At 40.9% G+C, this 25,584-nt stretch overlaps 1 protein-coding gene across 2 annotated transcripts in view; it reads left to right on the top strand.

The window, feature by feature from the left end:
* The window catches only part of LOC140229435 (protein C-ets-1-like), a 47,092-nt gene extending 22,011 nt beyond the window's left edge, over positions 1 to 25,081 (top strand). The window contains exons 3-8 of one of the 2 annotated variants that reach the window (XM_072309685.1): positions 4,907 to 5,023; positions 5,602 to 5,802; positions 6,452 to 6,640; positions 12,425 to 12,718; positions 18,132 to 18,335; positions 21,563 to 25,081. In XM_072309685.1, the coding sequence (XP_072165786.1) occupies positions 4,907 to 5,023; positions 5,602 to 5,802; positions 6,452 to 6,640; positions 12,425 to 12,718; positions 18,132 to 18,335; positions 21,563 to 21,900 (1,343 nt within the window). In that variant the 3' untranslated portion in view covers positions 21,901 to 25,081. The remainder of the gene's footprint in view (positions 1 to 4,906; positions 5,024 to 5,601; positions 5,803 to 6,451; positions 6,641 to 12,424; positions 12,719 to 18,131; positions 18,336 to 21,562) is intronic. The other variant, XM_072309686.1, reaches the window with a different exon arrangement.
* The last annotated feature ends 503 nt before the right edge of the window (positions 25,082 to 25,584 follow it).

Here is a 25,584-nt window from a genome sequence, read left to right on the forward strand (position 1 = left end):
CTGTGTAGGATATGCTGTGTACACAACAGGCACATAATGTACATGTACATGTAAAATATATTAGTTTACACAATCAGGTGTGATCCCTACATATATGTTAAACTATGGATCTTATCTAAAATGTAAATGATGGTCATGCACATTACTTTTATTTTTCCACTTTTTCAATGAACCATTTAAAGCCATGGTTATTCTCGCATAAACATGAGAAACATTGCAAGGTATGAAGTTTATGCATACGTCATAGAAATTTAATATGTAAAATGTAGCCAAAACATTAGACAACAGACATACAAATCCTAAGTTTGGATCAATTTTGATAAAACTAAGGAATCTCATTTGAAGAAAATGTAAGAAAGACTTAGCTTTGAGCCAGATATTGGTATGATTTACTCCTATTTATTGCACATTTTTTGGTGAATTGATTCTTGATTCTTTGGCATTTTTACTCCATATATAAATAAACTTCTCAGATTAGTTTGATGCCAAAGGTTGTTATCTAATAGTGTTAATCTCTTACTATCCTATGCAGATTGATTATTCTGATAGAATAAAAAAAAAAGATTAGCTCAAGATTTTCTGAATCCTGTAAATGTGAGACTTTTCTCCAAATCTCATTTCTACCCAAATTTTACTCAAGCATGATTTCATAGTAAAAATTAACATTTTGTTGCTCCATATACAAGTACACATAGTGCTAGTAGATAGAAATATTCTTGATGTTTCTTTCTCTTTATAGTATAATCTCTTTGTATTTCTCTTTTTTTTATCAGAGGTTACATAATGACCACAATTTTAATCGCGTGATGTATGCGAAAAGTAGACAGATTCCTTCCTCCCGCTGCTGCGCTGAAATAAACCCATAAACTACGAAACGACCGGATTCCTCGGCTGAAGATGAATGCGTCCTGTTTGACGCTCACTAAGGATCGCTGCACTCTTTTTTCCAGGCCTGCTGATCTGTGATAGCTTTCGTCTTTCTCTCTCGCTCTTCCTTTTTAATGAGGGCAGGGATGTAAGCCACCAATTTTCATAAACAGGTTTTATACCAACCATTGTGGTTTGCTTGTATCAAATGAGGGGGGTTATTAACTCCCAAAACTCCAAAGAATGGGGGACAAGAGATGATTGATGGGTACCAAAGGGGTCCTGTCCCAATTAGATGCTCACATGACCATCCAAGCGCAGTGTTGGGGGGAGACAACTTCTGACCGGGGTCAAACGGTTTTGTGAAAGAAGAGAAACCAGTGGAAATTATTACTCTGTTCGGTGCAATGGCATTAATAAGACAAACAAGCGGTGCTAAGGGTTTTAGTCTACTGCCAAGACCTATCATACGAGCATAGAAGATACCACAGGCGAGGGGAAAATGAAACACTTCTCATTTATGGAATATCACCAGTAAAATGCAGCATTTGAAAGTATTTCTTTGACTGATTTTTTCTGCACTTTGATGATGTCTCATGGAGAGAATTTCAACAAGAGCGGACCATACTTTAAGTAGCTGCATGAGTTAATGCAACAGCAACTGTTCAGGTTAGTACGCCTTAGACTTTTTGTGCAATGAAAGTCAAACATCATTCGGACGATTCAAGAGAAATCATTTTTGTCTCACTGTGTACTAACCAGAGGATGAATGCTATTCGAGAGATGTCATCACCTGTTGATCAAAACGACATCTTTGCAGGGGAGGTTTTGAGTCCATACATTTTGATGATTTATCAAGATTTACTCTGGTTTATTGTTCATTTTCACAGAGTCTGTGACAAGTCTTCAGTAAAATGTCTGTGAAAAAAAAAGATGTCTGTGAAAGAAATAATTCAGTGAGATAAATGTGAGGGGAGAAACCTTATATAATGCCTCATTTTTTTTTTCTAATCCTTTACTGGAGCAAGTTTGATTCTAACCCAGCAAAGTAAGTTTGCCTGAAAGGATAACTTGTGTCATGGTGATTCTACATATTTAGTCTGGCGTTTGCCAAAGTTTCAAGCAAAGTTGTATTTGTTTTCAGCGGGTCTGTTGATGAAGACTGGGCAGCAAAGATTTTTGAAATGTTGCAAACTGGTTATAGTGTCTTGATAACTAAAGAAAGCCATCATCATAGCTCCCCAGGCATCGCCAGTGAATAGGGACTTCGTCAGCCCCCGCCCCAGCTTCCGGATTGTGGTTTAAGGTTTTTTCAGCAGTGGGGGCACCCTCGTGACCCTCCTGCGAAAAAGGGGGTTCACCCGCTGATTATCATGCTTTTTTTTTTAGGAAGCCTTTCGTCTCTGAGGATGCTAGGTGTTGTTGTGAGCTATGAAAGGAAATCGTCCATCTCCCCAGCTTGTGAATAGGGTGGGTGAAGACACCATTGTCATTCAATCAAATACCCCCGCATTTGATTGGGGTCGGAAATTGTGATACATTCAAACTTTGGTATCTTTTTTTTGTCAGTGGGAGGGTGTGATTAATCAGTGGAATACTGACGTTTCGTTTATTGTACAAATATTTCATCCTGGAGCCGTTTTTTCAATTCTTGTGGAGCTTTGTGTGTCATTTCGTTCAGTAAATTATGACATTCTCCGATCAATATATATATATTTTTTTCAAAATATATTTACGACACCCATGGCTGTTTGTGTTTTTACTTGTCTGGTCTTTTCAGTACCCAAATTCTATACATTGCATCACACCAGTAGATATTTTCCTTCCTGTGTAGAAGTCTATTTTGTTCTTTTTCTGGCAGTATTATTCCATTGGTGTTACCACATCTCGCCTGCCAGCAGGGGATACTGATATTCAAATATATTCACATGGAAAGGTGATAAAGAGAGTCAAAGACAGGAAGGCAGTGTGCCAAATCCGTGTCAAAGCCCTTTGATATGCAAATCAGCAAATTCCTGCCGTGTGGACACTCGCTGAAATGCAGGGAGGAAGGAATTTTAAGATAAAATCGATAAAGCGCCCTCCCCTACTTTGTCTCTGTGGTGAAAGAGACAAAGCTGTGCGGAGCGGAAACTAAGAAGGACCAGCGCTGTGCCATTGAGTGGTGTTACCACTCTCAGAGGGCATTGACCTGGCATTTGTGGGGATGAGCCCTGGGTTCAGTCTGTTTTCGTGGCGATGGGGAGGTGTGGCCTATCTGGTCCTATCATTTTACTGTCTGGCTTAGGAGATCAATGAGGCCTGGTCTTGTATTAATCTGCTTTTCATATTTTGTCCTTTTTTTTTTCTCTCTGTACCAGAACATGGCTGCCTGGAACAGGTAAACATGGAGTTCGATCTCAGTTCACAATGCACTTTTTTTTTTGGATGGGGTTACAATGACATAAAAGCATGAAACAGGTGTTTGCTTCAAATCGTCGACAATATGGTGGAATCGGCTTGCACAGGAATATGGGCCTAATGCCCCATGACTGTGTATAAGGGTGTTGACTTTTGATGTCTACTCATTAATGCCCAAGTAAAGCAACATACAAATGTACACTATCACTTGTGCATATTATATGTGGTGTTGAGGGTCTATCAGTGTGCTGTGTAGCCACCTGTCCACGCTGTGATCATTGTAGTTGATAGCTGTACGCCAGGTTGTTTTTGCCACTAAACTCGCCATCTCGTACACGATGAAACGTCGTAGCTATTGTCAGCTCCTCTTTGAGCCTCGGAGATGTTACGACACGATAATGCGCAACAAAACCATTGTCGCTTTTTTAAACCCAGGGGCTGATGGCAGTTCGTAGGTTTGGCGGTTTATTTTTGACCCAGGCTTTAATTAATATGTCCTTCTGGGCTGGGTGCTCTTCACTTTGCGGCCGCCTGCAGTGTGGGAGGAGTAAACAAAATATCAGGGTGGTGTGGAGGCTGCAAATGGGACACTGTTTGTGATCATGCTGTAATCTTCGAGATTAACCTTACAAATATCACTTTAGTGATCAGCTGCAGCAAATTCCCACGAGGTTGCCTGGTCCATACATACTACACGTAGTGATTGACGTGTCTGATGCACAATCTACACTCCCTTTAGTACTGTATTCCGTATGTCTGTGAAGTCACTTTCAGTTTAATTATATACCTGAGCATAGCATGATTATCACCATTATTTATTGACTGTTACCTACATGTAGTAAAAAGCATATTGAAATTGTTATGCAAAAAGTACAGTACTGTTGGACAGAATGCAATATAATAGAGATCTGCACTCTGATGTCCTGTATTGTTTCATTGAAAATGAAAACTACACAGTACTGATTGAAAACTAGAAGTATTAAAGAAAGCTCATGCATGTATGTGGGTTTGAACAGAGTTCTACAATATTTTACAACAAACTTTTACAGTCAAACTGTTCAATTCACAGACTGTTTAAACAGAGTTCTACAATATTTTACAACAAACTTTTACAGTCAAACTGTTCAATTCTCAGACTGTTTAAACAGAGTTCTACAATATTTTACAACAAACTTTTACAGTCAAACTGTTCAATTCACGGACTGTTTAAACAGAGTTCTACAATATTTTACAACAAACTTTTACAGTCAAACTGTTAAATTCACGTGTTGGACCTGCCATTCTCACATCATTCATGCACCCTGAAATCCATTCTACACATGTACTCGTGATATCATATCATGAAGCTTTTCTTTTTTTTTAAGAATTCACTTTCTGTCAATGTGATTTCAGTGTTTCATCGTAAATATTTTCATTATTAGTATGACAATTTACTTTGTTTGGCAAAATAAATACATACCATGGTAGAACAAAAAAAAATAATAATAATAATTTCTCTCTCTTTGTTAATACCGTCAGTGCTATGAAGCTGGTGATGAAAACACACTATATGAATGCTAGTGTGATGCACCTGTTGCAAGGTATGCTTCAGAAGGTTTTAAAGTTTGACTTCTGTTCCCCCCCCCCCCCCACCCCACAGACCTCCACCCGGCAGTGCCCCCACCCACCCCTGGCACCAACGCTCTCATGAATGCCTGCCTGAGAGAGAGCTTCAGCAGCTTTAAGAAGGAGCAGGAGCGTCTCGGCATCCCTAAAGGTGAGTGGAGCCTCCACCCATCCAAGATGTGTTGCCTCGGCAACAGAGTTGGATGTTGAGAAGGCCAAGACACAATTTGCTGCGATTTGTACCTTGGCGAGAAGTGGGATCTCTTTGTGTGACCATGATTAAGGACCAATTGTACATGAGTTTCCTGTCAAGTTTACCTGAAATTTAGTTCATTTTGCCCATTGTGCAACTAATTTTCTGGTTTATAAGTTTTAAAAGTTGAAAAATACAGACATGCCATTCATCAGCCCAAGATTGAAGAGATGAATGTGTTTCTCAAGATTACCTTGTATTTTGGACAGCGATCTTTTCTTTACAAATTCTTCATTCTTATTTGCTAATGGCAGTTATGTTCCTCTATGCTGATTGTTGATTTGAGAGCCAGGAGAGAAAGTCTTTAATTGGAAGACTTACTTTACAAGAGCTGTCTTCTTATGGCCCTTTCAGATGTGCAATCTTAAAATGTCATCCTTTACATGATACTCCTACCTTTGGGTGTGATGAGGTTAAGTTCAAGAGTTTGTCTTTAATCCGGATGTTGCATGTCCTTTCGTCCCTGCACCCCGTAGATCCCTCACAATGGACGGAGTGCCAGGTGGTCGCCTGGGTTCTCTGGGCCATCAAGGAGTTCAGTCTGGAGGGCGTGTCCGTCACCAACTTCCGCATCAGCGGGCGGGACCTGTGCAGCCTGCCGAAGACCGACTTCTTGAGCAGAGCGCCCCCCTTCATGGGCGACATCCTGTGGGAACACATTGACATGCTCAAGAAAGGTGAGTCTTGCCTTTGAAACCGGCCAATCAGAATAGAATCAAGTTTTCAGGGAGCATGGTTTGTTTGTCTGTTTACAAAATAAAGTTATGAATAGATTTGGATGAGATTTTCAGGAAAGGTTGATAATGACACAAGGAACAGATGGTTAAATTTTGACAGTGATTCAGATCACTGTCTGGATGTAGGATTTATAGAATATATGGTGGAAATCAATATGGATAGAAATGAACTGCTTGGCGTAGGTGTGTGCTTTTGAAGTGCTTTCTACTTTCATAAGAGATCTGTTTGTGAAGTTGAGTCAATTGTATCTTAAAAAATATAAGAACATAGTTACAAGCTCTTTTATCAAAATTTTATTCAGTTTGCTTGTTATGAAAATGCATCAAAGTAATGGTTGTTATTGCTCCAAATCTTTACTTTACTTCAAAGGCACCAAGGAAAGATAGATATTGCTTTTATTCACAGCAAGCTGATGATATAACAGAAAGTTTGTCAGACAACACATTAGTAATGAGATGTGTTTGCATATTTTGAAATAACTCTGCTGCTTTGAAGAACTCAGCTGCCTTTTTTCCAAATATTGAGCCCTGGAATCTGGCCGATGTGTATTAATGTTGACAGCCTCCCCTCTCACCCCTTTGCACACAGAATGCGACCCGTCCAACATTCCAGCCCAGTCTCCGGCCTCCACACAGCCAGCGGCGACGACCACCACGACCACCACTTCGGCCGCCCCGGTCTCTTCATCGCCGCAGTCGATCAAGCTGGAGAGCGTTAGTTCGGGCTATCTCAACACGACCTCCTGTATGCCGAGACTGGATGACTTCTTAGCACAAGGTATCTAACTAAGAGTGGCATGATGCACGTCACTAGACTGGTGCAAGTCAAACCAATCTCTGTGCATGATTTCCGCTTTTGCTTCTTTTTTCGGGGTAAAATTTTTGATTCTTGCTAATTCCATCCAAACTCTTGTATGCCAAACCGAGTCAACTTCGTAGGGCAATAGACAAAAAGAAATTGTGATGGGCTCATGATTATTAACCATCATTATGCATGTTAAGAAATAGATATCCTTGGGGGGAATTTAGCTTTAGCTGCCTTAAAACTAGTGCAAAGACCTAGGTTTATTTATGGAGATTTTTGGATCCACCCATCAAATTTATCAAGAGTTCATATGGCTGTTCTAACTATAATTATGTTTTTGAGCATTCTCCTAATTGGCAAGTTTGGAAAACTTCCTTGAACAAGATGTCATACAAGTATATTACTAATATTTAACAAACTCGTATCATAATCCCAAACAAGCATGAAAGAGACCCCATGGATCACTAACAATATTTTTGCTCATGTAGGCAAGACTATTGTTGGCTCAGTTTAGTTGAAACTCAAAATCCCAATACAGACAGTTTCATCTACTCTCCCTTGCTTACTTTGATTTATAAATACATTTAATCTATAGAGGCTGTCATACAGAACTTAGTACAGTAATTAGAGCTGACAGTGCTATAAAAATCAAATTGTTTGATTACAAGTGAAGAAAAGGATTTCAGGTCATTAAGAGGTCAAGAAGGAGAGATTAAGCCGATCATATATTTTAGTCACTCGGAAAAAATGATTCTGTCAAGAGTTACCGCATTGAGGATCATCCTCATTCAAAAGCCATCTACAGTTGAGGTGTTCACTAGTCCCAAGTAAAGACTAAGGAATGGAATTAGACATAAATGGTACAGGTTTGAAGTGTACCTCTCATGGCACTATGAAGTGATGTAAAATGTCTTTGAAAAGAAGAGACCTACTTCGAGCCGTAGGGAATGCAAGGGCAGTGCACTCAGATTTGTGAAATATTGCTACCGAGCTTCTCCCCCTGATATTCAAATTAGCGATGTCAGCGCAATTAAAACTGCTACAATAACAGTTTGCAACTAGTGTAGCACTGCGAGACTTAGTAACCATGGCGATATGACCTTGTTTCTCGATCTTCATCACTCTCATTTCAAACGCATCGAGTAAAGACAGTCTGCTTCTGAGCAGAGTGTGATATCGGATTAGCAGAATTTTAGACGTCTTAATGAGTATTTCCTGTAACTTACAACACGTGACAGGGACCGTCTTATGTCTTGCCTTACGACTTTGGCCAAAACACGCCGGATCAAGTGCGTAACCCTGCCCCGTACGAAACCCATCATCTATATATCAGAGACAAATGCAAGCCAAGATATGGTTCTTTTTCATCATCAACTCAACTCATCGTTTTCACAACGTAATACCGTACGAAACTTTCTAGCAACTACTGCAATGTTCTTTAATTGCTATCAATTTCAAGTTTTCCAGGAAGAAACGTTGTCTTCACTGTTTTGTTCAATATATATCAAACATATTGTGTTGGTATTGGATGTCCTCCAGGATCATACAACTTTATCTTTCCCAACAAATTGAAGATAGTGTTGACAAACATGTAAGTCTCTGTGTTCATAGTACAAATAAGAAATATTGTTAACAAGTTGCTGTCATACGACCATGATGGCCATTTTATCTGTGTGCTATTAAGGTTGATATTTCATTATGTTTTGATTACATGATTTTTTGATTACGGATACAAACATATTTCATTCATTTTTTACGCCAAATTTGCTCTGACCTGTTGCTTATTAAAACAATGCACTACTTTTAAGAACAGTAGCATTTAAAATCAGTAGAAGAATGAGAAGGATTAGAAAGGGCAGTAGAAGTAGCTTCTCACTGTCAGCAAGTTGTAATATTTAAGTTACTTGGAAAAACTTTAGAAGGGTGTTGGCATTGTTTAAGTAAGATGCTCATCCTTAAAAAGCTCAATTAAATGTTCTTGCAGAGCAGTCAACTACATGTTATGACATTTAGTATGCTTTCTATTCTTTAAAAAAAGAAAAAAAAAATCCGGAAGTAGAATATATTCATTAAGTGAAGAAAATGCTGTCTTTTCCTTAAAAAAAAAAAAAAAAAAAACTCATTTAGCATGCACAGTAATTACAATTTTTTTCATTTCTAAACCAAACTGTGATTATAGCCATAAAAATGTGTTGTTACACTGCATCAGGTATCAGTATATTATTTAATAGGCAGAGGTTGGCACCCCTCCCTGTGCATGTATGTTGCACACAAGTTATGTACAATATAATCAACCAAAAGGCAAATGCACTTCCCAATGAGCATCCCGTGTATGCACGTAGCTGGCTGAAAGTTTGCTTCTTGCAATGTAGTCAGAAACGATTGGGTGTTATCTCATTGAAACCTACAAGAGGAAACTACTGGTGTATTTTTATCTCCTGCCTGCTATTCCTGGTGGCATAGAGGGATGTGACTCCTGCGGATTGCCCACTAAAAAGATTTTAGGGAAAAGATAACAACAGGGTCAGGTTTAATCACTCAAGACAATCCCTAATCTCAAGACTACAACACTTTGATGGAGCTCCCAATGTCCACAACACTGGATACTGTCCGAAACATCAACAGCCTCTGCAAAGGAAGCGTGGCATTTAGTGTTGACAACTGTTATTGTTTGATATGCAATACTGCCTCGACTTGGTTTCCAACACTGCCGTTTTGAAGATGATTACTGATAAACCATCTGTATTTGTGTATTGTTATTGTTAAGTATTATCATAATTATCATTATGATATTATTAATGTCTTTATTTTGTTTTGTCTTCATCTTTATTTTTTTTTCAATTTTCTTATACTCCAATATCAAAGTTTTCTACATACATACGACCATATCGTTGCCAACCTACAAAACTAGCAAATAGTTATCAGTTTAGTTACTGTTGAAAATTTATATCATGCACATGATCAATACTACCTGAGGTTTTTGGGTTTTTTTTTCTTTCCATAAGTGACAAATTAGAAGAAACTGCAACCAGATATTTGTTTTTCTCAAATTATTTGTTTTCCTCAAATTATTTATGTTATCACTGGAAAACCACAAAATGGCACTTCAGTGCTGACTAGATAACAAGTTGTGACATCATGCAGAAACTGTGCAGTGATGCGTTAACGAGGCTCCCGTTCAGGAGAAACATTTCACACAAAACGCAGTACCGGACGTGCGTCGCTAAATACAAGGAGGTAGTGCTTTCCAGCTCGAAAAGAGGAATGTTATTGGCATGAAACTTGGCTCAATCCAAATAGGCTCGTAACGCGTCTCCAGGAAGTTTGTTCAAATGACATTGGCTGAACTTCCTTGATGGGGCTGATAAGACAGTACTCAGAACTGCCACCTCTTCACTAAAACCTTTTGTCAGGAAAAGGCTTTACACAACTTAAACATAGTTCCCTTACGGGTCATGATGCGTGTGAGTTGTTTTGCCAGCAGTTCATGCCCAGCTGTCGACTTACTAACCCAGTGACCCCTTAACAACCATATTGTTACTTTGATTACTCTGGTACAGTACATTATGTACAAGGCAGTTCCAAAGTGATTACATCTTTGAGATTTTCCACGGAATTCAACCTGTTTCTTAAATAAGTCTAGTGAATGTGAACAGTTTTCTGCTCTGCGGAATTTTAGTATATGTATACTTTAATCTCAGTATACTAAGCAAAATGGCATTCAAGACTAAACAATACACAAATACACACCATTGGTTGGGTTGAGTCTCGTAGGTTAGGCTCCAGTGAATATTGTAATCCATGCAGTTTGCTGCTTAAACAAGTTTCAGACTTAAGATTTGTCGTAAAAGATTTATTTTCCATGAAATGAAGCAGTTAAAAAAACAAATAAATGAGAGGAAGGGTTCAATAGTTTTATGCTTGTTTAAGTTTTCTTCTTTGTGCATTTCCAGTTTGAGCCAGCACATTGTGTTGAGAGGGCATTGTTTTTTCCAGAGAGTTTGTTGTGCTACAGGATTTCTGTTCTGGTGTAAATCATCTTGAATGGAGTGTAAGAATACATCCTTATCACAACGTGTCCGTTTTGAGCATGCTGCGTAACACGGTTGGTCCTTGGAAAGGGAAGAGAAAACAAGCCCGAAATAAGACTCAAGGACTACATGTAGTCAAAAAAGGGAAAGTTGAGAGGTGTTTGTCACGAGCGGATATTTTGTTTGGTGGTGGGATAGCTGGGCATTGATACCAGTGAAGAAGAGGAAGTTGGGAGTTCCTGAACGTCAGAGGCTCATTCCTCTGGTCTGCAGACCAGGTTAAGCCGAGAAACAGGAAGAGTGGGAAGGCCCGATATAACAGATTCATTTCACCCAGCCACACGCTCTGGGCGTACTCTGCCTTCCCTCATTCATAAAAAAGAACAAAACAAGCTGGATGATAAAACAATCCTGGTGTGGTGTGTGTGTGTGTGTGTGTGTGTGTGTGTGTGTGTGTGTTTTCTGATTTATCTCTCTGTGGTTTTTGCAGGCCAGAGTGTTAAGTTTCCCAAACATTCGTTCTATCTGTTCTCCCCACTGTTGCTGACTGCTACGCGGCACAGCTGGTCTAGTTAGTCAAGCGCTGGTCCTTAGAGCCACTGGGAGTCAGTGGGAGTGCCTCTTGAGATATTGTCATTGAGTCTTTTTTTGATGCTATCGCGACGCCTTTTTTATTAAGGGGCTGCCGCGATCATACTGTCTGCAGCTATCATATCGTCTGGCGTGTAAATCGTTCGCTTACAATGTGTGAAATATTGGACAGGACGTGACAGAAACCTTTTGACTGCATGTCAGATGAAAGCCCTTGGGTGTACCTGCTGACCGAAACAATAAACTCCACTGCCTGGTTTCCCGATTTCCTGTGCTTCTTTATTTTATGCAAACAAATGTCTCTTCCGTTCATCCGACCAGAACCCAGGATGTATCCACCTAATTGTTACTACGGTATGTTACATACACTTCCACTTGAGAAACTTAGGAATCTCTTTCCTGTAGTGAGGAGTTTTGGTCAGTTCCGTTTCCAAAGAAGTTTGCCACCGTTTAGATATCAGAGGCTCACTTTATCTGGTTCGTCGTAGCTGAAGTTTGTGATGCAGTTGCTGGGCAACAGAGTGGTATCATGTTTTGAGCGAGACGGGGACTTATCGGGCAGTTGCGAGGCATGTGACTGCTCCTGGGAAGGAACCTTGATATTTCAGCCAAGAGAGGATGAGAGGCACGCGGCTCTTGGTGTTTTGAAATGTGAAAATGTAGTGAACAGGATTGCACTAACGTGCCTCACTCCCGGCAGACATTTGCACGGTGTAGCATTTCCTTCTCGAGAGTTTTGAACACTGGATGGTTATCTGAACCTCTGCTGCCTACACAAGGCATACCTGGGTCTCTGCCTATCCCAATCTAATCAATTCTTACCAATTTTGTGATGCGACATGCTAGTAGTAAAACTGATTGTTATTTTTATTTTCATTGTTGCTTCCAAGTTATACCTGATGCAAAAGCACAGATAGATGGACAGACAGATACACACAGACAGGCAGGCTATTCCTGTGTCTACCATTTTTGTAGGGTTAGGTTTTTCTAGTTTACGTAAATTTCAGCAGATTTTTTTTTTTCATTAGGCTATAGAATTTATTCATTTTTTAAAATCCATGTTGTATTTATTTCTGATATGAGATGATCAACACTAACTGACCAGAAGTTATATCCCACTCCACCCACTCCCCAGGTTTCTCTGTAGACCAGCCCCAGGCGGTGCCTGTCTCCGCCCCCCAGTCCTCCGGCTTCAGCGATGGCATGTACCAGGTCTCCGAGTCCCTCCAGACACTCAACGAGTTCAACGCCGAGGACATCCTCAACATCAAGCAGGAGGACACGGGCAGCAGCTCGGACTACTACAGCCTCGAGTCCTCGCCCAACTCCAACCAGCACTTCCTGGAGACACCAACGCCCGAGTGCTACAACAACCCCCTCATGTACGAACCACCCATGCCTTACTTCAGCGGCCACAGTACGTTCAAAGGTGAGAGTGAACCCCTGTACCTTCTAGCAGCACTAACATCATGGGGCCATCACCCCCCTCCCCCCATATCCATAGGCAGCTGACCAAAGTCGAAACTGGTCCAACTTTGCCAACTCGTTGATAGAACACCTTAGTGTCAACCTGTCTTATAGTTTGTACAAGGTGGCATAATTTTCTCACAAAATTCTCTGCAAGGACAAATTGGGTGAGGTTCTTTTCGATACATGTTAAGTCAAAGTGACACGTCAGCAAAGATTTGAGTGAATCAGACAAGTAAGTACCAAGTCAGCTTCCTACACAGTTTTACTTTCTTAGAGTCATCCAGTGTGACGTGGGGGGGGGGGGGGGGCCTATGGGGACGCCGTGGTTACGTGACCAAGCCAGCTATTTCAAGGTTCCCTTGGGACACCACATCAGTTGACTCACTGACATCCCAAGTTGTCAAAGCATTCTGAAGACTCATCTTTACGCTCTGTGCTCAATTTTACGTTGGAAATCTGATGCTTTTGTGGCATTGCTTTCATTCAATTCATATTTATCGCCTGGATACAATCACTGGGAAGAAATTTCATCGAACACGAAAAATTGCTATTCAGTTTGGAATGAAATCAATTTTGTTTGTTGTCATCTTAAGTGCTGAAATCAAGAGAACTGATACCACAATCACAGAAGATTGGTCTGGGCTCACTCAACCCCTTGGCTTGGGGGATTAATATAGCAATACCAAAAAGTTAGTCAACTTTACGGAATGCTAGCATCGTTAAAGTAGAGCAGGGCTTGTGACACAGGTATTCCTGCGAGGGTGACTGATGTAGGAATGGTGTACGGTCCATTTGTAGTCACTCTTCCGGATCGTGCCCTCCGTCTCCGAGACGTGGATCCGCATAGTCCATGGTCTTAACTGTGCTACTTGATAATCTTCCCACTTACACGTTATGGACTAATGCCTGCATGCATTGACATCTAATCAGTAGCGCAAAGGTGGTTGAGACTCCAGAAATCGCACCTCGCAATCACCCCCATCTGCTGGCATGCCTGCAGGGTAGAGTTAACATGTAACCGAGTATTGGTAGTCAGGTTCATGAGAGAAGCCACCTTGGACTACCCTTTGGTGTATACAGAGCATCAAGTGCACAAAGCCCATGTGAATTCTGGCATTGTGTTTCATGGGGTACTATGGGGCATCCCTTTCCATTGTCTTTTGGTAATAGAAATACAAAGCAGTACCCGCTGCATGCTATAAGGATTAGAACCAACACTTGCTGTCGGGCGAAAGCTCGGTGGTCTAGTGGAGATGACGCCTGTCCGGTGATCAGGAGGTCGTAGGTTCGAATCCTGCTCGAGTATGTACGCCCATGATTTTTATCATGGCTACTACTAAAACACTGATCAATTCAGTGCTTATTTACGTCGATGTAGGGCAATTTGTCAATCAGTTGCAATGAAAACATCACGATGGAAGAATTTTCATGAATTTGAATAGAAATGGTGTGTTGCAGTGTGTGGTATAAAGTGGTCTTGAACATTGGCCTTCCACTGGTGTTAGAGTAGAGGGAGATCCCATGGGGCTATAAAAAGTCAGGAAAACAGGCAAAGGAAATTGATAGAACAGGCTTGCTCATCGCAATCGGAATTAAATCAGGGTGTGACCGTATCCACAAATGCCTTTTCCTCCTGGTGACTTTGGTTGATTTCCTATTAAAAAAAATTCCAATGGAGTGTCATCACGTTCACCATGTAGTAGTGCATGCAGTCCTCTTTGACCCCCAAGCTTATTTTTAGCTTTCCTTAATGTTTGCGTGTTAGGGTTTGGAACACTGCGGCCAGGTAAAGAGTGAACTGTTCGCCCACCATTGGTATCACATAACGTATTGGTATGTGTGCATGTGGCAGTTGAGGAGGGCTGCGCGTGTAACCGTAGCATCATCCTGGGCTGTGTATTTGTCATCCCATGTTTGTCAGACATGGTTTTAGCTCACGCTGGTCCTACTTCACCCTCTCCAATCCCCCAAATTTAACTCCGAAGCCGTCCCTACAAATTGCACCAGCCATGTTAAGCCCCGGCACGGCTATAAATAGAGAATAAGCAACAGATTTCCAAGGCGTAATTAACAAGTTCCTCTCCGTGAGCCGCGTACAGGAAAGCCCCACGAATAAAACAACCCAGAAATGCTAAATCCCCGTTTGTCAGCCATGGGTTACCAAAGCAATCTCCAATGCTAAACTCCTTCATGAACTTCAAAGATGGCAGGGAAGGATGGGGGGGGGGGGGGGGGGGGGCACGGAAACAAAGCCGAAGTGATGAGTTGAAGAATGTTGTCAACATCGTTCATTCACCACCGACTTTTGCCCATATAAGGGCGGGCGGAGGAAGTGACGTGCGAGGCGTTTGCTGCAGGGCACTTCCTGAGCCCCGCTGCGCCTTTTCCTGGCTTCCCGTTCCAATCTGCACGCAGGACTCGCTTCCTACAGCAGCTCACTGTAGTGAGTAATGCATACAGAAGCCCAATGTATATTTGGGTTGGGGGTGGGGGGGGGGGGTTGTTGGAAGCAGCTTGTGTCCAAATGCAGAAGAAAGTTTGATTCGGTACGGACAGGAGGCAGGCAAACACCCAGAGATGACATTGATCAATTAATTCCTGTTTGTGAGGGCTTTGAGAAGCGGGCACACTCTTGATGGAATTCGGCTGTCGTCTTCTTCAGGCAGGGTGCCATCACGTGAGACAGGCGAGGAGGATGCTCCTGTCCTCCCCAGGCAGGATGAGATACTGTAAAAGTGGATATTTTTGCGTGATTAATTTTTCGCGCTCGGCTGGGTTAGATGAATTTCACATGTTTTTAAATCCGCAGAATCAGGACATGATTTATTGGAACATATGGCATGCGAAAATATTTGCGTGCTTTGATTTTTGTGCTAGCTTCTGGTTTGCGCGAAATGTGCAAAAATTTCCACGCTGCGAATATTTTACACTTTTACAGTACTCCACAGCAGAACGCATATGATGGTACAACCTTCATATCACAGATGCTATGCCCTAGACATGGTCCAATCACATCTGTAATAGCAGTCAAATGCTGCTACTCACCATTCACTGTTAAATGTAACAAATCAGGGCTTCGTTTTATCAAAAGATATAATTGATTATAAATTCACTTACCACACAGGCTGCCATAGACTTATAATAGAAATCAACTATATTATCAATTACAACTCATCATAAAACATGGCCCTGAAGTTTTTCTCTTTGGACATACTGTATGTCAATGCTCTTTCTGAAAACTCTTTGGAAGTATAGTAGAAGATGAATTTTTTTTTCTTGAAAGTAAATGAGGGAAAACAGTAAGCTGCACCTTCTTTAAAAGGATTTCACATATAGCCATTCTGTTGGTTGAGTTCCTGCAATGGCCGAAAAAAAAGAAGAAGATATTTATGGACACGTTCTGTCTAGGTACATATGATAGGTCCACTGTGATATCTTATTGTATCTTTATAAACCAGTGTGCATATTTTCACAAAATGACACTCATTGATTGCTGTAACATTGAAGGATGTATCATAGCCTAAAAGATGGGAGTTTTTTTCCATTTGGTATGGATATCAGCCACTCTCTCCCCTCCCCCCCCCCCCCCCCGAACACACACACAAACACACTCACTACCCCAACCCAGTTGCTGTCATCCTACTCCAGGGAGTGTAGCCGACTTGTTTACCTCTGGCTTAGAAGTGCTTATGTCCCCCTCCCCCTTCTACTACCCCTCAATGAAATGCTTCGCCCTCTCACAGGGAGCTCATTTTCCAACAATGCACAAACAACTAAGTTTGTATACTTAAAACCATTACTCTGATAATAACAATATTATGCACCACAACAACTTTCATGGAAAAATCGTGTTTTTGTAACAAGTCAGCGATATAAAGCTGTTGCAAATAGGGAGGTGAATGATTCATGCAATATATGGCAAATTGTCAAAAAATCATCAAGCTTCATAAGCATCTACGATTTCCCCATAGACAAGTCTGACTGCCTGTCCACACTTGAAGCATCACTTAAAAGTAGAACTATTCATTTATCACACATACATGTAATATCCTTACCCACAGCATTCAATGATAAATTGACAGTTTAATTCAGTATCTTTTTTTTTGTCTTAGTCAGTAGTTGCTATTGTGATGAAACATAAGAACATGAACTCAAGTGCTGCTATATTATGACTCTCTTGCTTAAAGCATTAATGTGATCTTGTCTTTGTGCATTGGAAAGAGCAACAGCTGCTAGTATCAAGCAGTATGTAATCCAGCTACTTGTGCCTGGGAGCTTCATGTGGAGAGACTAAGAGTCACAGAGTCTGGGAGAAGTAGGAGATGGTACTCTGAATTTGGAGCGAGTCTCTTCTCCCGTTCGGAGTGTGAAAACTCGCTGTATATCCTGTGATCTAAATTTAAAGCCCCATGACCTTCCACGTGAACGCAAACATTAGAATCCATCTGGCGCTAGACGCGATTACTGCCTTTAAGCAGAGGGAGAGAAGAGATGTGCAGCACTGGCAAAGAACCAAATATAGTGTGATCCTCGGTGGATGGAAAACAACAGACAGCAGGTCGCTGGGGCGCAGTAGCACACAAACATAACATGACACAGCTTAAAGTACTTGTTGAGAGCCAGAGTTTAGACTACTCACGAAAGAATGTGCTGTTTCTCTGTCACTACGCTATTATCTTGAGAAAGAAAACATCGCAGAAGAGTTAAGTAAATGTAGGGTTTAAGCAGGAATGAATTTGTGGCAAATGCCAACTCTTAAAAACGGATTAAATGGTTTATTATAGACATTAACAACCGAGTGAAAAAGTGAAACTTTGTCAGCTACATCAGTCCAAACAAAACTCAAGGACATGTGCTGTCAGGTACATTTGAATTAGTTGGCTATTTTTGAAGAGTTATTAAGTATTCTCGGAAAGTTTCCGTGGCGAGAGGCATAACTTTGATTTCCGGTCCACCGTGCACAGAATTCTCCCTGGAGTAAGAGCTGGTGAAGACCACAACACACTAATCGCAACATTGATTCAGTTGGTCCGTTTCAGGACCAAGTAACTTTCTCAAATGATCACAAAATACAACCATTGTCGTCATCCTTCCTGCTAATTGGAGTGTTATCATGTTACAAAGGAGATACTTCATGTGTCTTCACACACTTTGCAATATCATGTAGTATTTTGAGATGGTTGTCTGCTGTGCTGCTTTTTCAGTTCTTTTCATTTGCATTGACTTTCACCTCTTTGAATTTTTATTTCTGTTTGCTTGCATCAACCTCATTCCTTCATTGATATTTTGTTTGATCTGTAGGATCAGTTTTCACCCTTTCATTGCTTTTTTTCTAATTCCTGATCCCTGTTTTTGTTCTCTTTCTCATGTAGGCAACCAGTTCACCCCCTTTGAGACATATGAGGGGCACCAGCCCAGCCCCGCCCCTTACCAACAAGTCCCACGTTCCCTGTCTGACAGTTGTACTAGCTCCGATCTGAGTAGCATCAGCGGGGCCTCTCGGTCAGACTCGCCCCTTGCTGGGGACGTCTCGTCAAACCCCGTAATCCCGGCCGCTGTCCTGGCTGGCTACTCTGGTAAGACCATTCCTCCAATGTGTCCCACTTCATGTTGTGTTTTTTTTTAAATCATCATTTTCATTATCTTAAGAAGGGATAGGTATAATTTGTTCATCTGTGCAAGTGTATTAGATATTTATCTCATCTAGAGGGTGTTGTCGTGGCAATGCTTTGCCTTGGTAGCGTACTGGTTGAAGAGACTCTCAGATCATTCCAACGAAGCTCATTGGCACCTCATCATGATGTCATCATTATGAAAAGGGAAAGAAAAAAAAAAACTCTGCGGGGAAGATGAATGCCTGCTGTGATGACATAAAGGCGAATTCATTGCCCTAATTCTCTTTCTCTTTCGGCCTGCATTCATGTTCTTTGTTTCAAGCGCAGCAGATTGACACAGTGCCATTGTAGAGGGCACAACATTTTCTAAGGGGCGAGCTTGGCTGCCATTAAATGCCAGTATGTCTGTGGAAGTTTATGTCAGCCATGAGGAGTCCGCCAATTTCGACAGAGGCATTACCTGCTGACATGGCAAACTTCCAAGCAAGCCTTTGCGTCAGTTAATTCAGCATGGACAGTCGTCTCGCCCTGCTTGTGCCATGTTTGTGTTGTTGCATCTTACCCCTCACAATGCCCACAAAGCCTTGTTCTTTTCGCTGTCCCCCGCCCCCCTCTCCCCTGAACCCCATGCATGGACAGTAATCTCTGCTACCCATGAGATGATGCAGAGAAAAACGCACTAAATAATGTAGTCATTGCCCAAATATTTTCACATTTCTAATGATAGATGGTTGTGTATTACTCACACTCTGTGTTGTGAAAAAGCAAATATTCAAGTGCTGAAATAGGTTGAAATTTCATCCAATATTTCATTTCAACAAGATGATTTGATGAACACTGCAAAATCTGCAGGATGGTGAGTAACTTACATCACTGCACCTTCCCTTTAAAAAGCAGACAATTTTAGAATGCAGCATTGCAAATGATATTCAATTAAACTTTCAAATTAGTTTATGCTGAAGTCGTCTCTTTATATGAGGGTATTTTCTTAATTGACAGGCATTTCTAAAAGAAAATGTGTGTGTTGATTTTAGATTTTTGAAGGCAACATTCAGTTAAGATTGCGGAGAGTTTATGTAATAATGGCTAGAATTTTGTTCAAAACAAACCTATAGTAAACTGAGCCAAATTTGATGTATGTGTGTGGGGGGACTTTTGTAAATGAGCGGATTGATAAAATCAGAACAGACTTCTGGCAATAATATTTGTAACACCTCATGCCATTGTCAAGATGAAGCCATAGCTGCCGAGGGATGATTGTGGTTTGAGTTGAAGGACGGGCCGGGGCCAACCCAGCCGCCGTGGCGACTCCGGCCTCGACATGCCTGGTGGCGCACTTGACAATGAGGCTTGCCAATTAGCTGCCGCTGAGCTTTTCAAATATGAGACCATTGTGTCATGCCGGTGCGTGCATGCGTTCTGGGCCTTTTCATTGCTGCTGAATTATCACAAGACCAGATAATTATCAAATACCTTCCTTTTTATGGAAGACTGTCTGAGGAAACTTTTTATGATTGATGGGAAAGCTGTTTGGATCAGAATGGTTGAAATATAAGGAAGAGAGTACAAAAGTTTAGCAGAAATGTTTATGAAATGTGAGAAAAAGTGTGAAAGTTTGTTGGTGAATCATCTGAAATATTCCTCTTTCAAAAGACAACATGTCCATTGGACCCACCGTGATCTATTTCAGCCAACATTAGCATTAAATGCAAGGCATCCTCAAATTGGCAATTACTGTTTCAGATCCCCACTAGTATTTTAATTTTGCATTACAAATACCCGGTAAAGCATAATATTTCACGTTGTTGAACCCAATAGGTTATGACCACGTTTGTTAGAAAGCGATGTTTTAATAGCTGAAATAGCAATTCTCCTCTTAGTAGCTTTGTAGAATAAAGATGTTCATTATGTTGTGTTTGATAATTTCTGGTCCACTAATTCTTTGTGTGGGAGAATATTCATATTTTTGCTGATATTTTGCTAATTAGTAATTTATGACAAACGCTTGAATAGCTACAGTGGAGATAATTAATTGTCACCAACAGTTTACCAGAGGATTCCACATGGGGGGCCTGGATTGACCCCCTGTTCGTTCAAACATGAGATTTTTTGTTTTATATCATTCTCAGTGATTTGATCTAGGTGGGGGAGGATTGTTGTGGTTTTCTGCTCATTTCCTAAATATTTTGGTATGTCTAGCATCATATTGAATGCTGTCTGACGCGATGTGTGACAATTACGAAGCCATTTATGTCGTTTGTTATTGTTTGTTGTACGCATCCATGCGGGACCAGGTCTGCGAGCTATATTTCCTCTTGTCTGGTACCGTAGATTCAGTCAACCGCACCCTCATTCTTTAAGATAGGTGCGTTCGGCGGGGCGCCTGCGAGTGCAATTTCCCATGGCGAAGTTCATTCAGGTCTTACTTGTCGCCTCTGTAGCTGTGTAATGAACTCGTGTGTCATTTACTCTCAAATGTCTCCTTCATCTCTTATTAAACAAGGAGAAACAATTATGACAATGAAAACTAGACAGAAACGTGCCAAGTTTTAATTCTTTTGAGCTACCATAGTGACTTCTGATGTGTTACATTTGTGTGCATTCCTGGTGTGACGAGACTGCATTGTCACTGAAGGACTTAAGGGTCACTGAAATGTCATTTCAAGTCATTGACTTTATGGGCTATATCTGTGGGATACAATTTCTTGATACACCTCTACCATTATACACATGCACATACTTTTTGCAATTCATCTGTTCTGCAGTAGAGTAAGTTATTCAATAAAAACTGTCACTTTCACGCTTTGTTGCTGGACTTCCAGATATTAAGTATGCACACCTCTTTCAGATATTATGCAGTAAGGTTTGTGAAAAGCTAGACTTGTAATTGCATGATTGGCAGGTTCAAAAAGTTGAGAAGGAATTTTTGTGCTTGTGAACATTCATACTAAGTTGTGTTCTTCATCCTTCTGTGATTTTGTATATCCTCACAAGTATTGATTGAAAGTCATTAAGTACTTGATGCAAACATTACTGTTCTCAAGGCAGATATTCTTCTCTGTTGTTGAATAGCCACTCACTATGATCACTGGGTAGACCTTATTCTGATCTTTGTAGCACTGAGACCAGTGTCCATCGTTCAACTCACTGACCAGTGCATTGTTGTTGTTTTGGTTTACCCTTTACAGGAAGTGGACCGATCCAGCTGTGGCAGTTCCTGTTGGAGCTATTGACGGACAAGACCTGCCAACACATCATCAGCTGGACCGGGGACGGTTGGGAGTTCAAGCTGTCTGACCCGGACGAGGTGGCCCGGAGGTGGGGCAAGCGAAAGAACAAGCCCAAGATGAACTACGAGAAGCTCAGCCGCGGCCTGCGCTACTACTACGACAAGAACATCATCCACAAGACGGCGGGCAAGCGGTACGTCTACCGCTTTGTCTGCGACCTGCAGAGCCTGCTGGGATACTCGCCGGAGGAGCTCCACGAGATGGTCGGAGTCAGCCCTGCGCGGGACGATGACTGATAAGCGTTGCCGCGGAGACGGAAGGACGTTTTTTGAATCACACGACCTGCTTGCCTCTACCTACCTTTTCACACGAGACTTGGTTTTCATGCTTGTGCTGGCAGGTTTCTTCGCCGTGCCACCGACAGGACTGCTGTGATTCCGTCACTGAACGTGGTATGTGCGAGAAACCTGTGAGTTTAGTGCTAGATCGTGCAAGCGGTGACTTCTCGTCCAGTGTAAATCGCCTGTCGATTGCATAAGATTGGGATGCGGTCCGCGGAGTGTGATCTGTAGATGTTTGTATCTCCTGCCATAATGGTGAGAATAGAAGCGCCCACTGTGGAATTCATGCTTCGCACAGCTAAAGATTACCTTGGTAAGAGCGAATTCAAAACTGTCTGTTGTATACGTACCATTCACCACACAACAAGATGGAAAATTATGTATTTTTGCACGTGCAGTGCTTTTTCGTCCAAAAATGTTGAGAGAGGAGGGCACTGCGTTGTAGCGATACTCGCCAAGCACCTCCTAGTAGTTTTTTAAACATGTTTTAAGACTGTTTTATGATGAAAAGACAGGAAAAACTTGGTAGTTGGATGTCCAGAGTTTGTCTAGAATGTACTTACACAGAGGTGCTGATGCATGCTTTTGTACATTAAGCTAAAAAAAAAAGATTGATGCTAATGTCAGCTGGCTTGACATGGTGGATTTAGCAGTTCTCTCCTGTTTTTAAATGAACATGTACTATTTTAGATGATAAAGTCCTAAGCACTTCCTGTGTTGAAAAGAAAGGCTGAAAAACAGAACTATTGTCTTTGTATGTATTTACGCTTGTGCAGAAGTAGTGTCCAGATTCAAGGATAGGTGATTCATTTTGTTTTTCAGTCCTGACAACAACAACAAAAATTTGATTTTTTGATTTATTACAGTGTTACAAATGCGAATGTGTCAGATAATTTTCATTTTCAACCAGAAAGGAATTTTTGTCTCAGTTCTAATTGCTATGTTCATAAGGCTTTCATTTAACAGGGATACAGTCCCATTTGAATTTTTCAAAAGAATGTGAAAAACTTGCCGCCACTTATCTAATATGAAGGAAAAATTCCTGTATAAACAGTCAGTCTTTATCCTTCGAAACACACATTCCACTTTCTGATAATTTTTTTTGTTTTGTCGTTGTTTAAAAAGATGTGTAGTTTACGTTCCTGCAGGAGCGACATGTAACTCCATACCATAATGTGTCATCTCACAGGACAAATTCATCTGGTGCTCATGCATATCAATGTCCAGAAGAGACAAAGAATACAATTCCATTTATTGTCCATACTTGGCAGATAAAATGTCTGGTGATGTCTGACAATGTCTGATGATGTCTGACAATGTCTCATGGCAGACAAAAGGTGCTACGTCATATCATTCCTTCAGAGTAGTTTTGTATAAAGAGTGTCTCGTTTAATTTTTTTTTTACAATTTGGGCGCTGTGCAACATCCTCTTCTATTTTGTGCTTTTCTTACCTGCATTTTTAACCGATTCAGAGCGAGGCAAGATGTATGCAACAAACATGCAGATTGTCTGAGAGAAGATTGATTGAATTCATGTTGAGAAGTCAAAAGGATGGTGAAAGCATTGGCAGAACCCAACACTGTTATTGTAAGCTGCTAGTTTATGCCATGCTTTTTTGGGGGGATGGCAAACTCGCATGAACGCATTCATGGGGAGGTACCTCCTCCGTTTGGCTTGCAGATGCATCGTAGGATCGTTTGTTGTCTTCACGTTGTTTGTGCCTTGATATAGTTTTGAGAAAATATTGCCTTCTAGAAATTGTACTGAGAGAGAGAGTTACGACATGGATAGTTTTTAGTACAGGCGACATTCAGAAGAACACATTTTTTATATTTGTACTTACAATTTTCTGTACAGAGAAACTTTGCAAGCCTGTTGTTGTGTGTATGCGTGATTGGGTGTGTTAACTTGTTTGTACATGTATGTTTTAATGAGTGTGCAATTTGTGCTTCATTGTATAAAACAGAAGAATACATAGAGAGAAATTGAGTGTGTGTGTGTGTGTGTGTGTGGAGAGAGAAATGAGAGTGAGAAGATTGATGATATGCATTGCCTTTGATATTAGTGAGTGGTGGAGAATTGACTTGTATGTACATGTTCATGTCACAGAATAGGGTGTATGTGCCATGCACTCACCGTGCATTCACTGTGCATTCACTGTGCATTCACTGTGCATTCACTATGTGCTCACTGCAGACATTGTGTGTTCACTGCAGTCTGCATGTGTATGCCATGCATTCAGTGTGTGTGTGTTTGTACACAATGCATTCATTTGTGTTCACAGTGCATTCAATATGTGTTCATAATGCCTTCAATGTGTTCACAGTGCATTCAATGAATGCATTCACTGTGTGTTCACACGGCATTCAGTGAGTGTCCGCTGGCCATTCAGTGCGCATTCACTCTTGCATTCATGAGCACTGTACTGCATCGGGAGAGAGGACAAACTAACTGACTGACTGAATGCACAACTCACATTCTGTATATAGCTTACTGTGAGTATGTCACTGGTATTTGCACTGTCTGTAGTGCATGTTGTAAAATAAAACAAACAGAAGTCCAGATGCATTTGTTGTAAAAAGGCCTTTGACACATGGAAATGAATATGTTTGTATTTTTCACAATTTTCTATGTAAAACTTTTTTGTTAATTACAGAATGAGAGTTAAATATTTATGTTTGTTTTGTTTATAGTGGTGTTGTTTAGTGCTGGCACTCACGACATCTACTTTTGATATACACCACACGTGAAGACTGATCTAATATTTTGCTGTCATTTTTCTTTCATTGCCTTGATAATTTTCCTTTGGAAGTCCACCCTTCACATATTAACTGTCAGAGAAATGATACAAGTGCTGTAAAGTTTGACTTGTTACGGATAACTTTGCATCGTAAGTTTTGATTCTCTGGGTTGGTATTGGACTGGAGTAGCATGATGGAAACCATGTTATTAGTTTGTTTCAAATGATTTGCTTTTTTTTTTTCAACAAAGGGAAATATGTGTGAAGCAACCACATGCATTATGTTATGTTCTCGTTGCCCAAGTTTTGTTACTGTGCCTTGAATAGAGACTACTGGTCTCTCTGAATTGACAGATATGAGTTCTGAAAATAAATTGTGGAAATGTCAACATAAATTGTGGAATCCTGCTCAATGTATTATTCTTTTAGTGTGTGTACAGAGTAGATTTGTTCTTGAATTTACCCATTGCAGCGAACACTACCAAGAGTAAAGTCCTGTGTCTGTGTGTAACTGTGTATGTGTGTTGGTGTCTGTGTCTGTAGCACAGGAAGTGATAAAAGTGATAGCGTAATGACTGTGTTAAAGAGAGGGGATGTGTGTGTGTGTGTGTGTGTGTGTGCATGTGCATGTGTGAGTAGCCTTGATAAAAGATGCAAAGTGATTGTGATTTAGAGTGGAATGTACTGTATATGTGTGTGTGTGTGTGTGTTTGTTTGTTGAAGCACAGTACAACAGAAGAAAAACAATTTATAAGTACTACAAATGGAGCATTTCATGGGTGTTATTACTGCAGAAGGATATAATGTATATAATATATATGGCATATTACTATACAGGGCTCGGCATTAGCAGTGGCCCAGGGCCACTAATAATTCATGTTGGTCAACCAAGTTTCTA

This window comes from Diadema setosum, chromosome 6 (assembly GCF_964275005.1).
Source record: "Diadema setosum chromosome 6, eeDiaSeto1, whole genome shotgun sequence".
NCBI classification, from domain to species: Eukaryota; Metazoa; Echinodermata; class Echinoidea; order Diadematoida; family Diadematidae; genus Diadema; species Diadema setosum.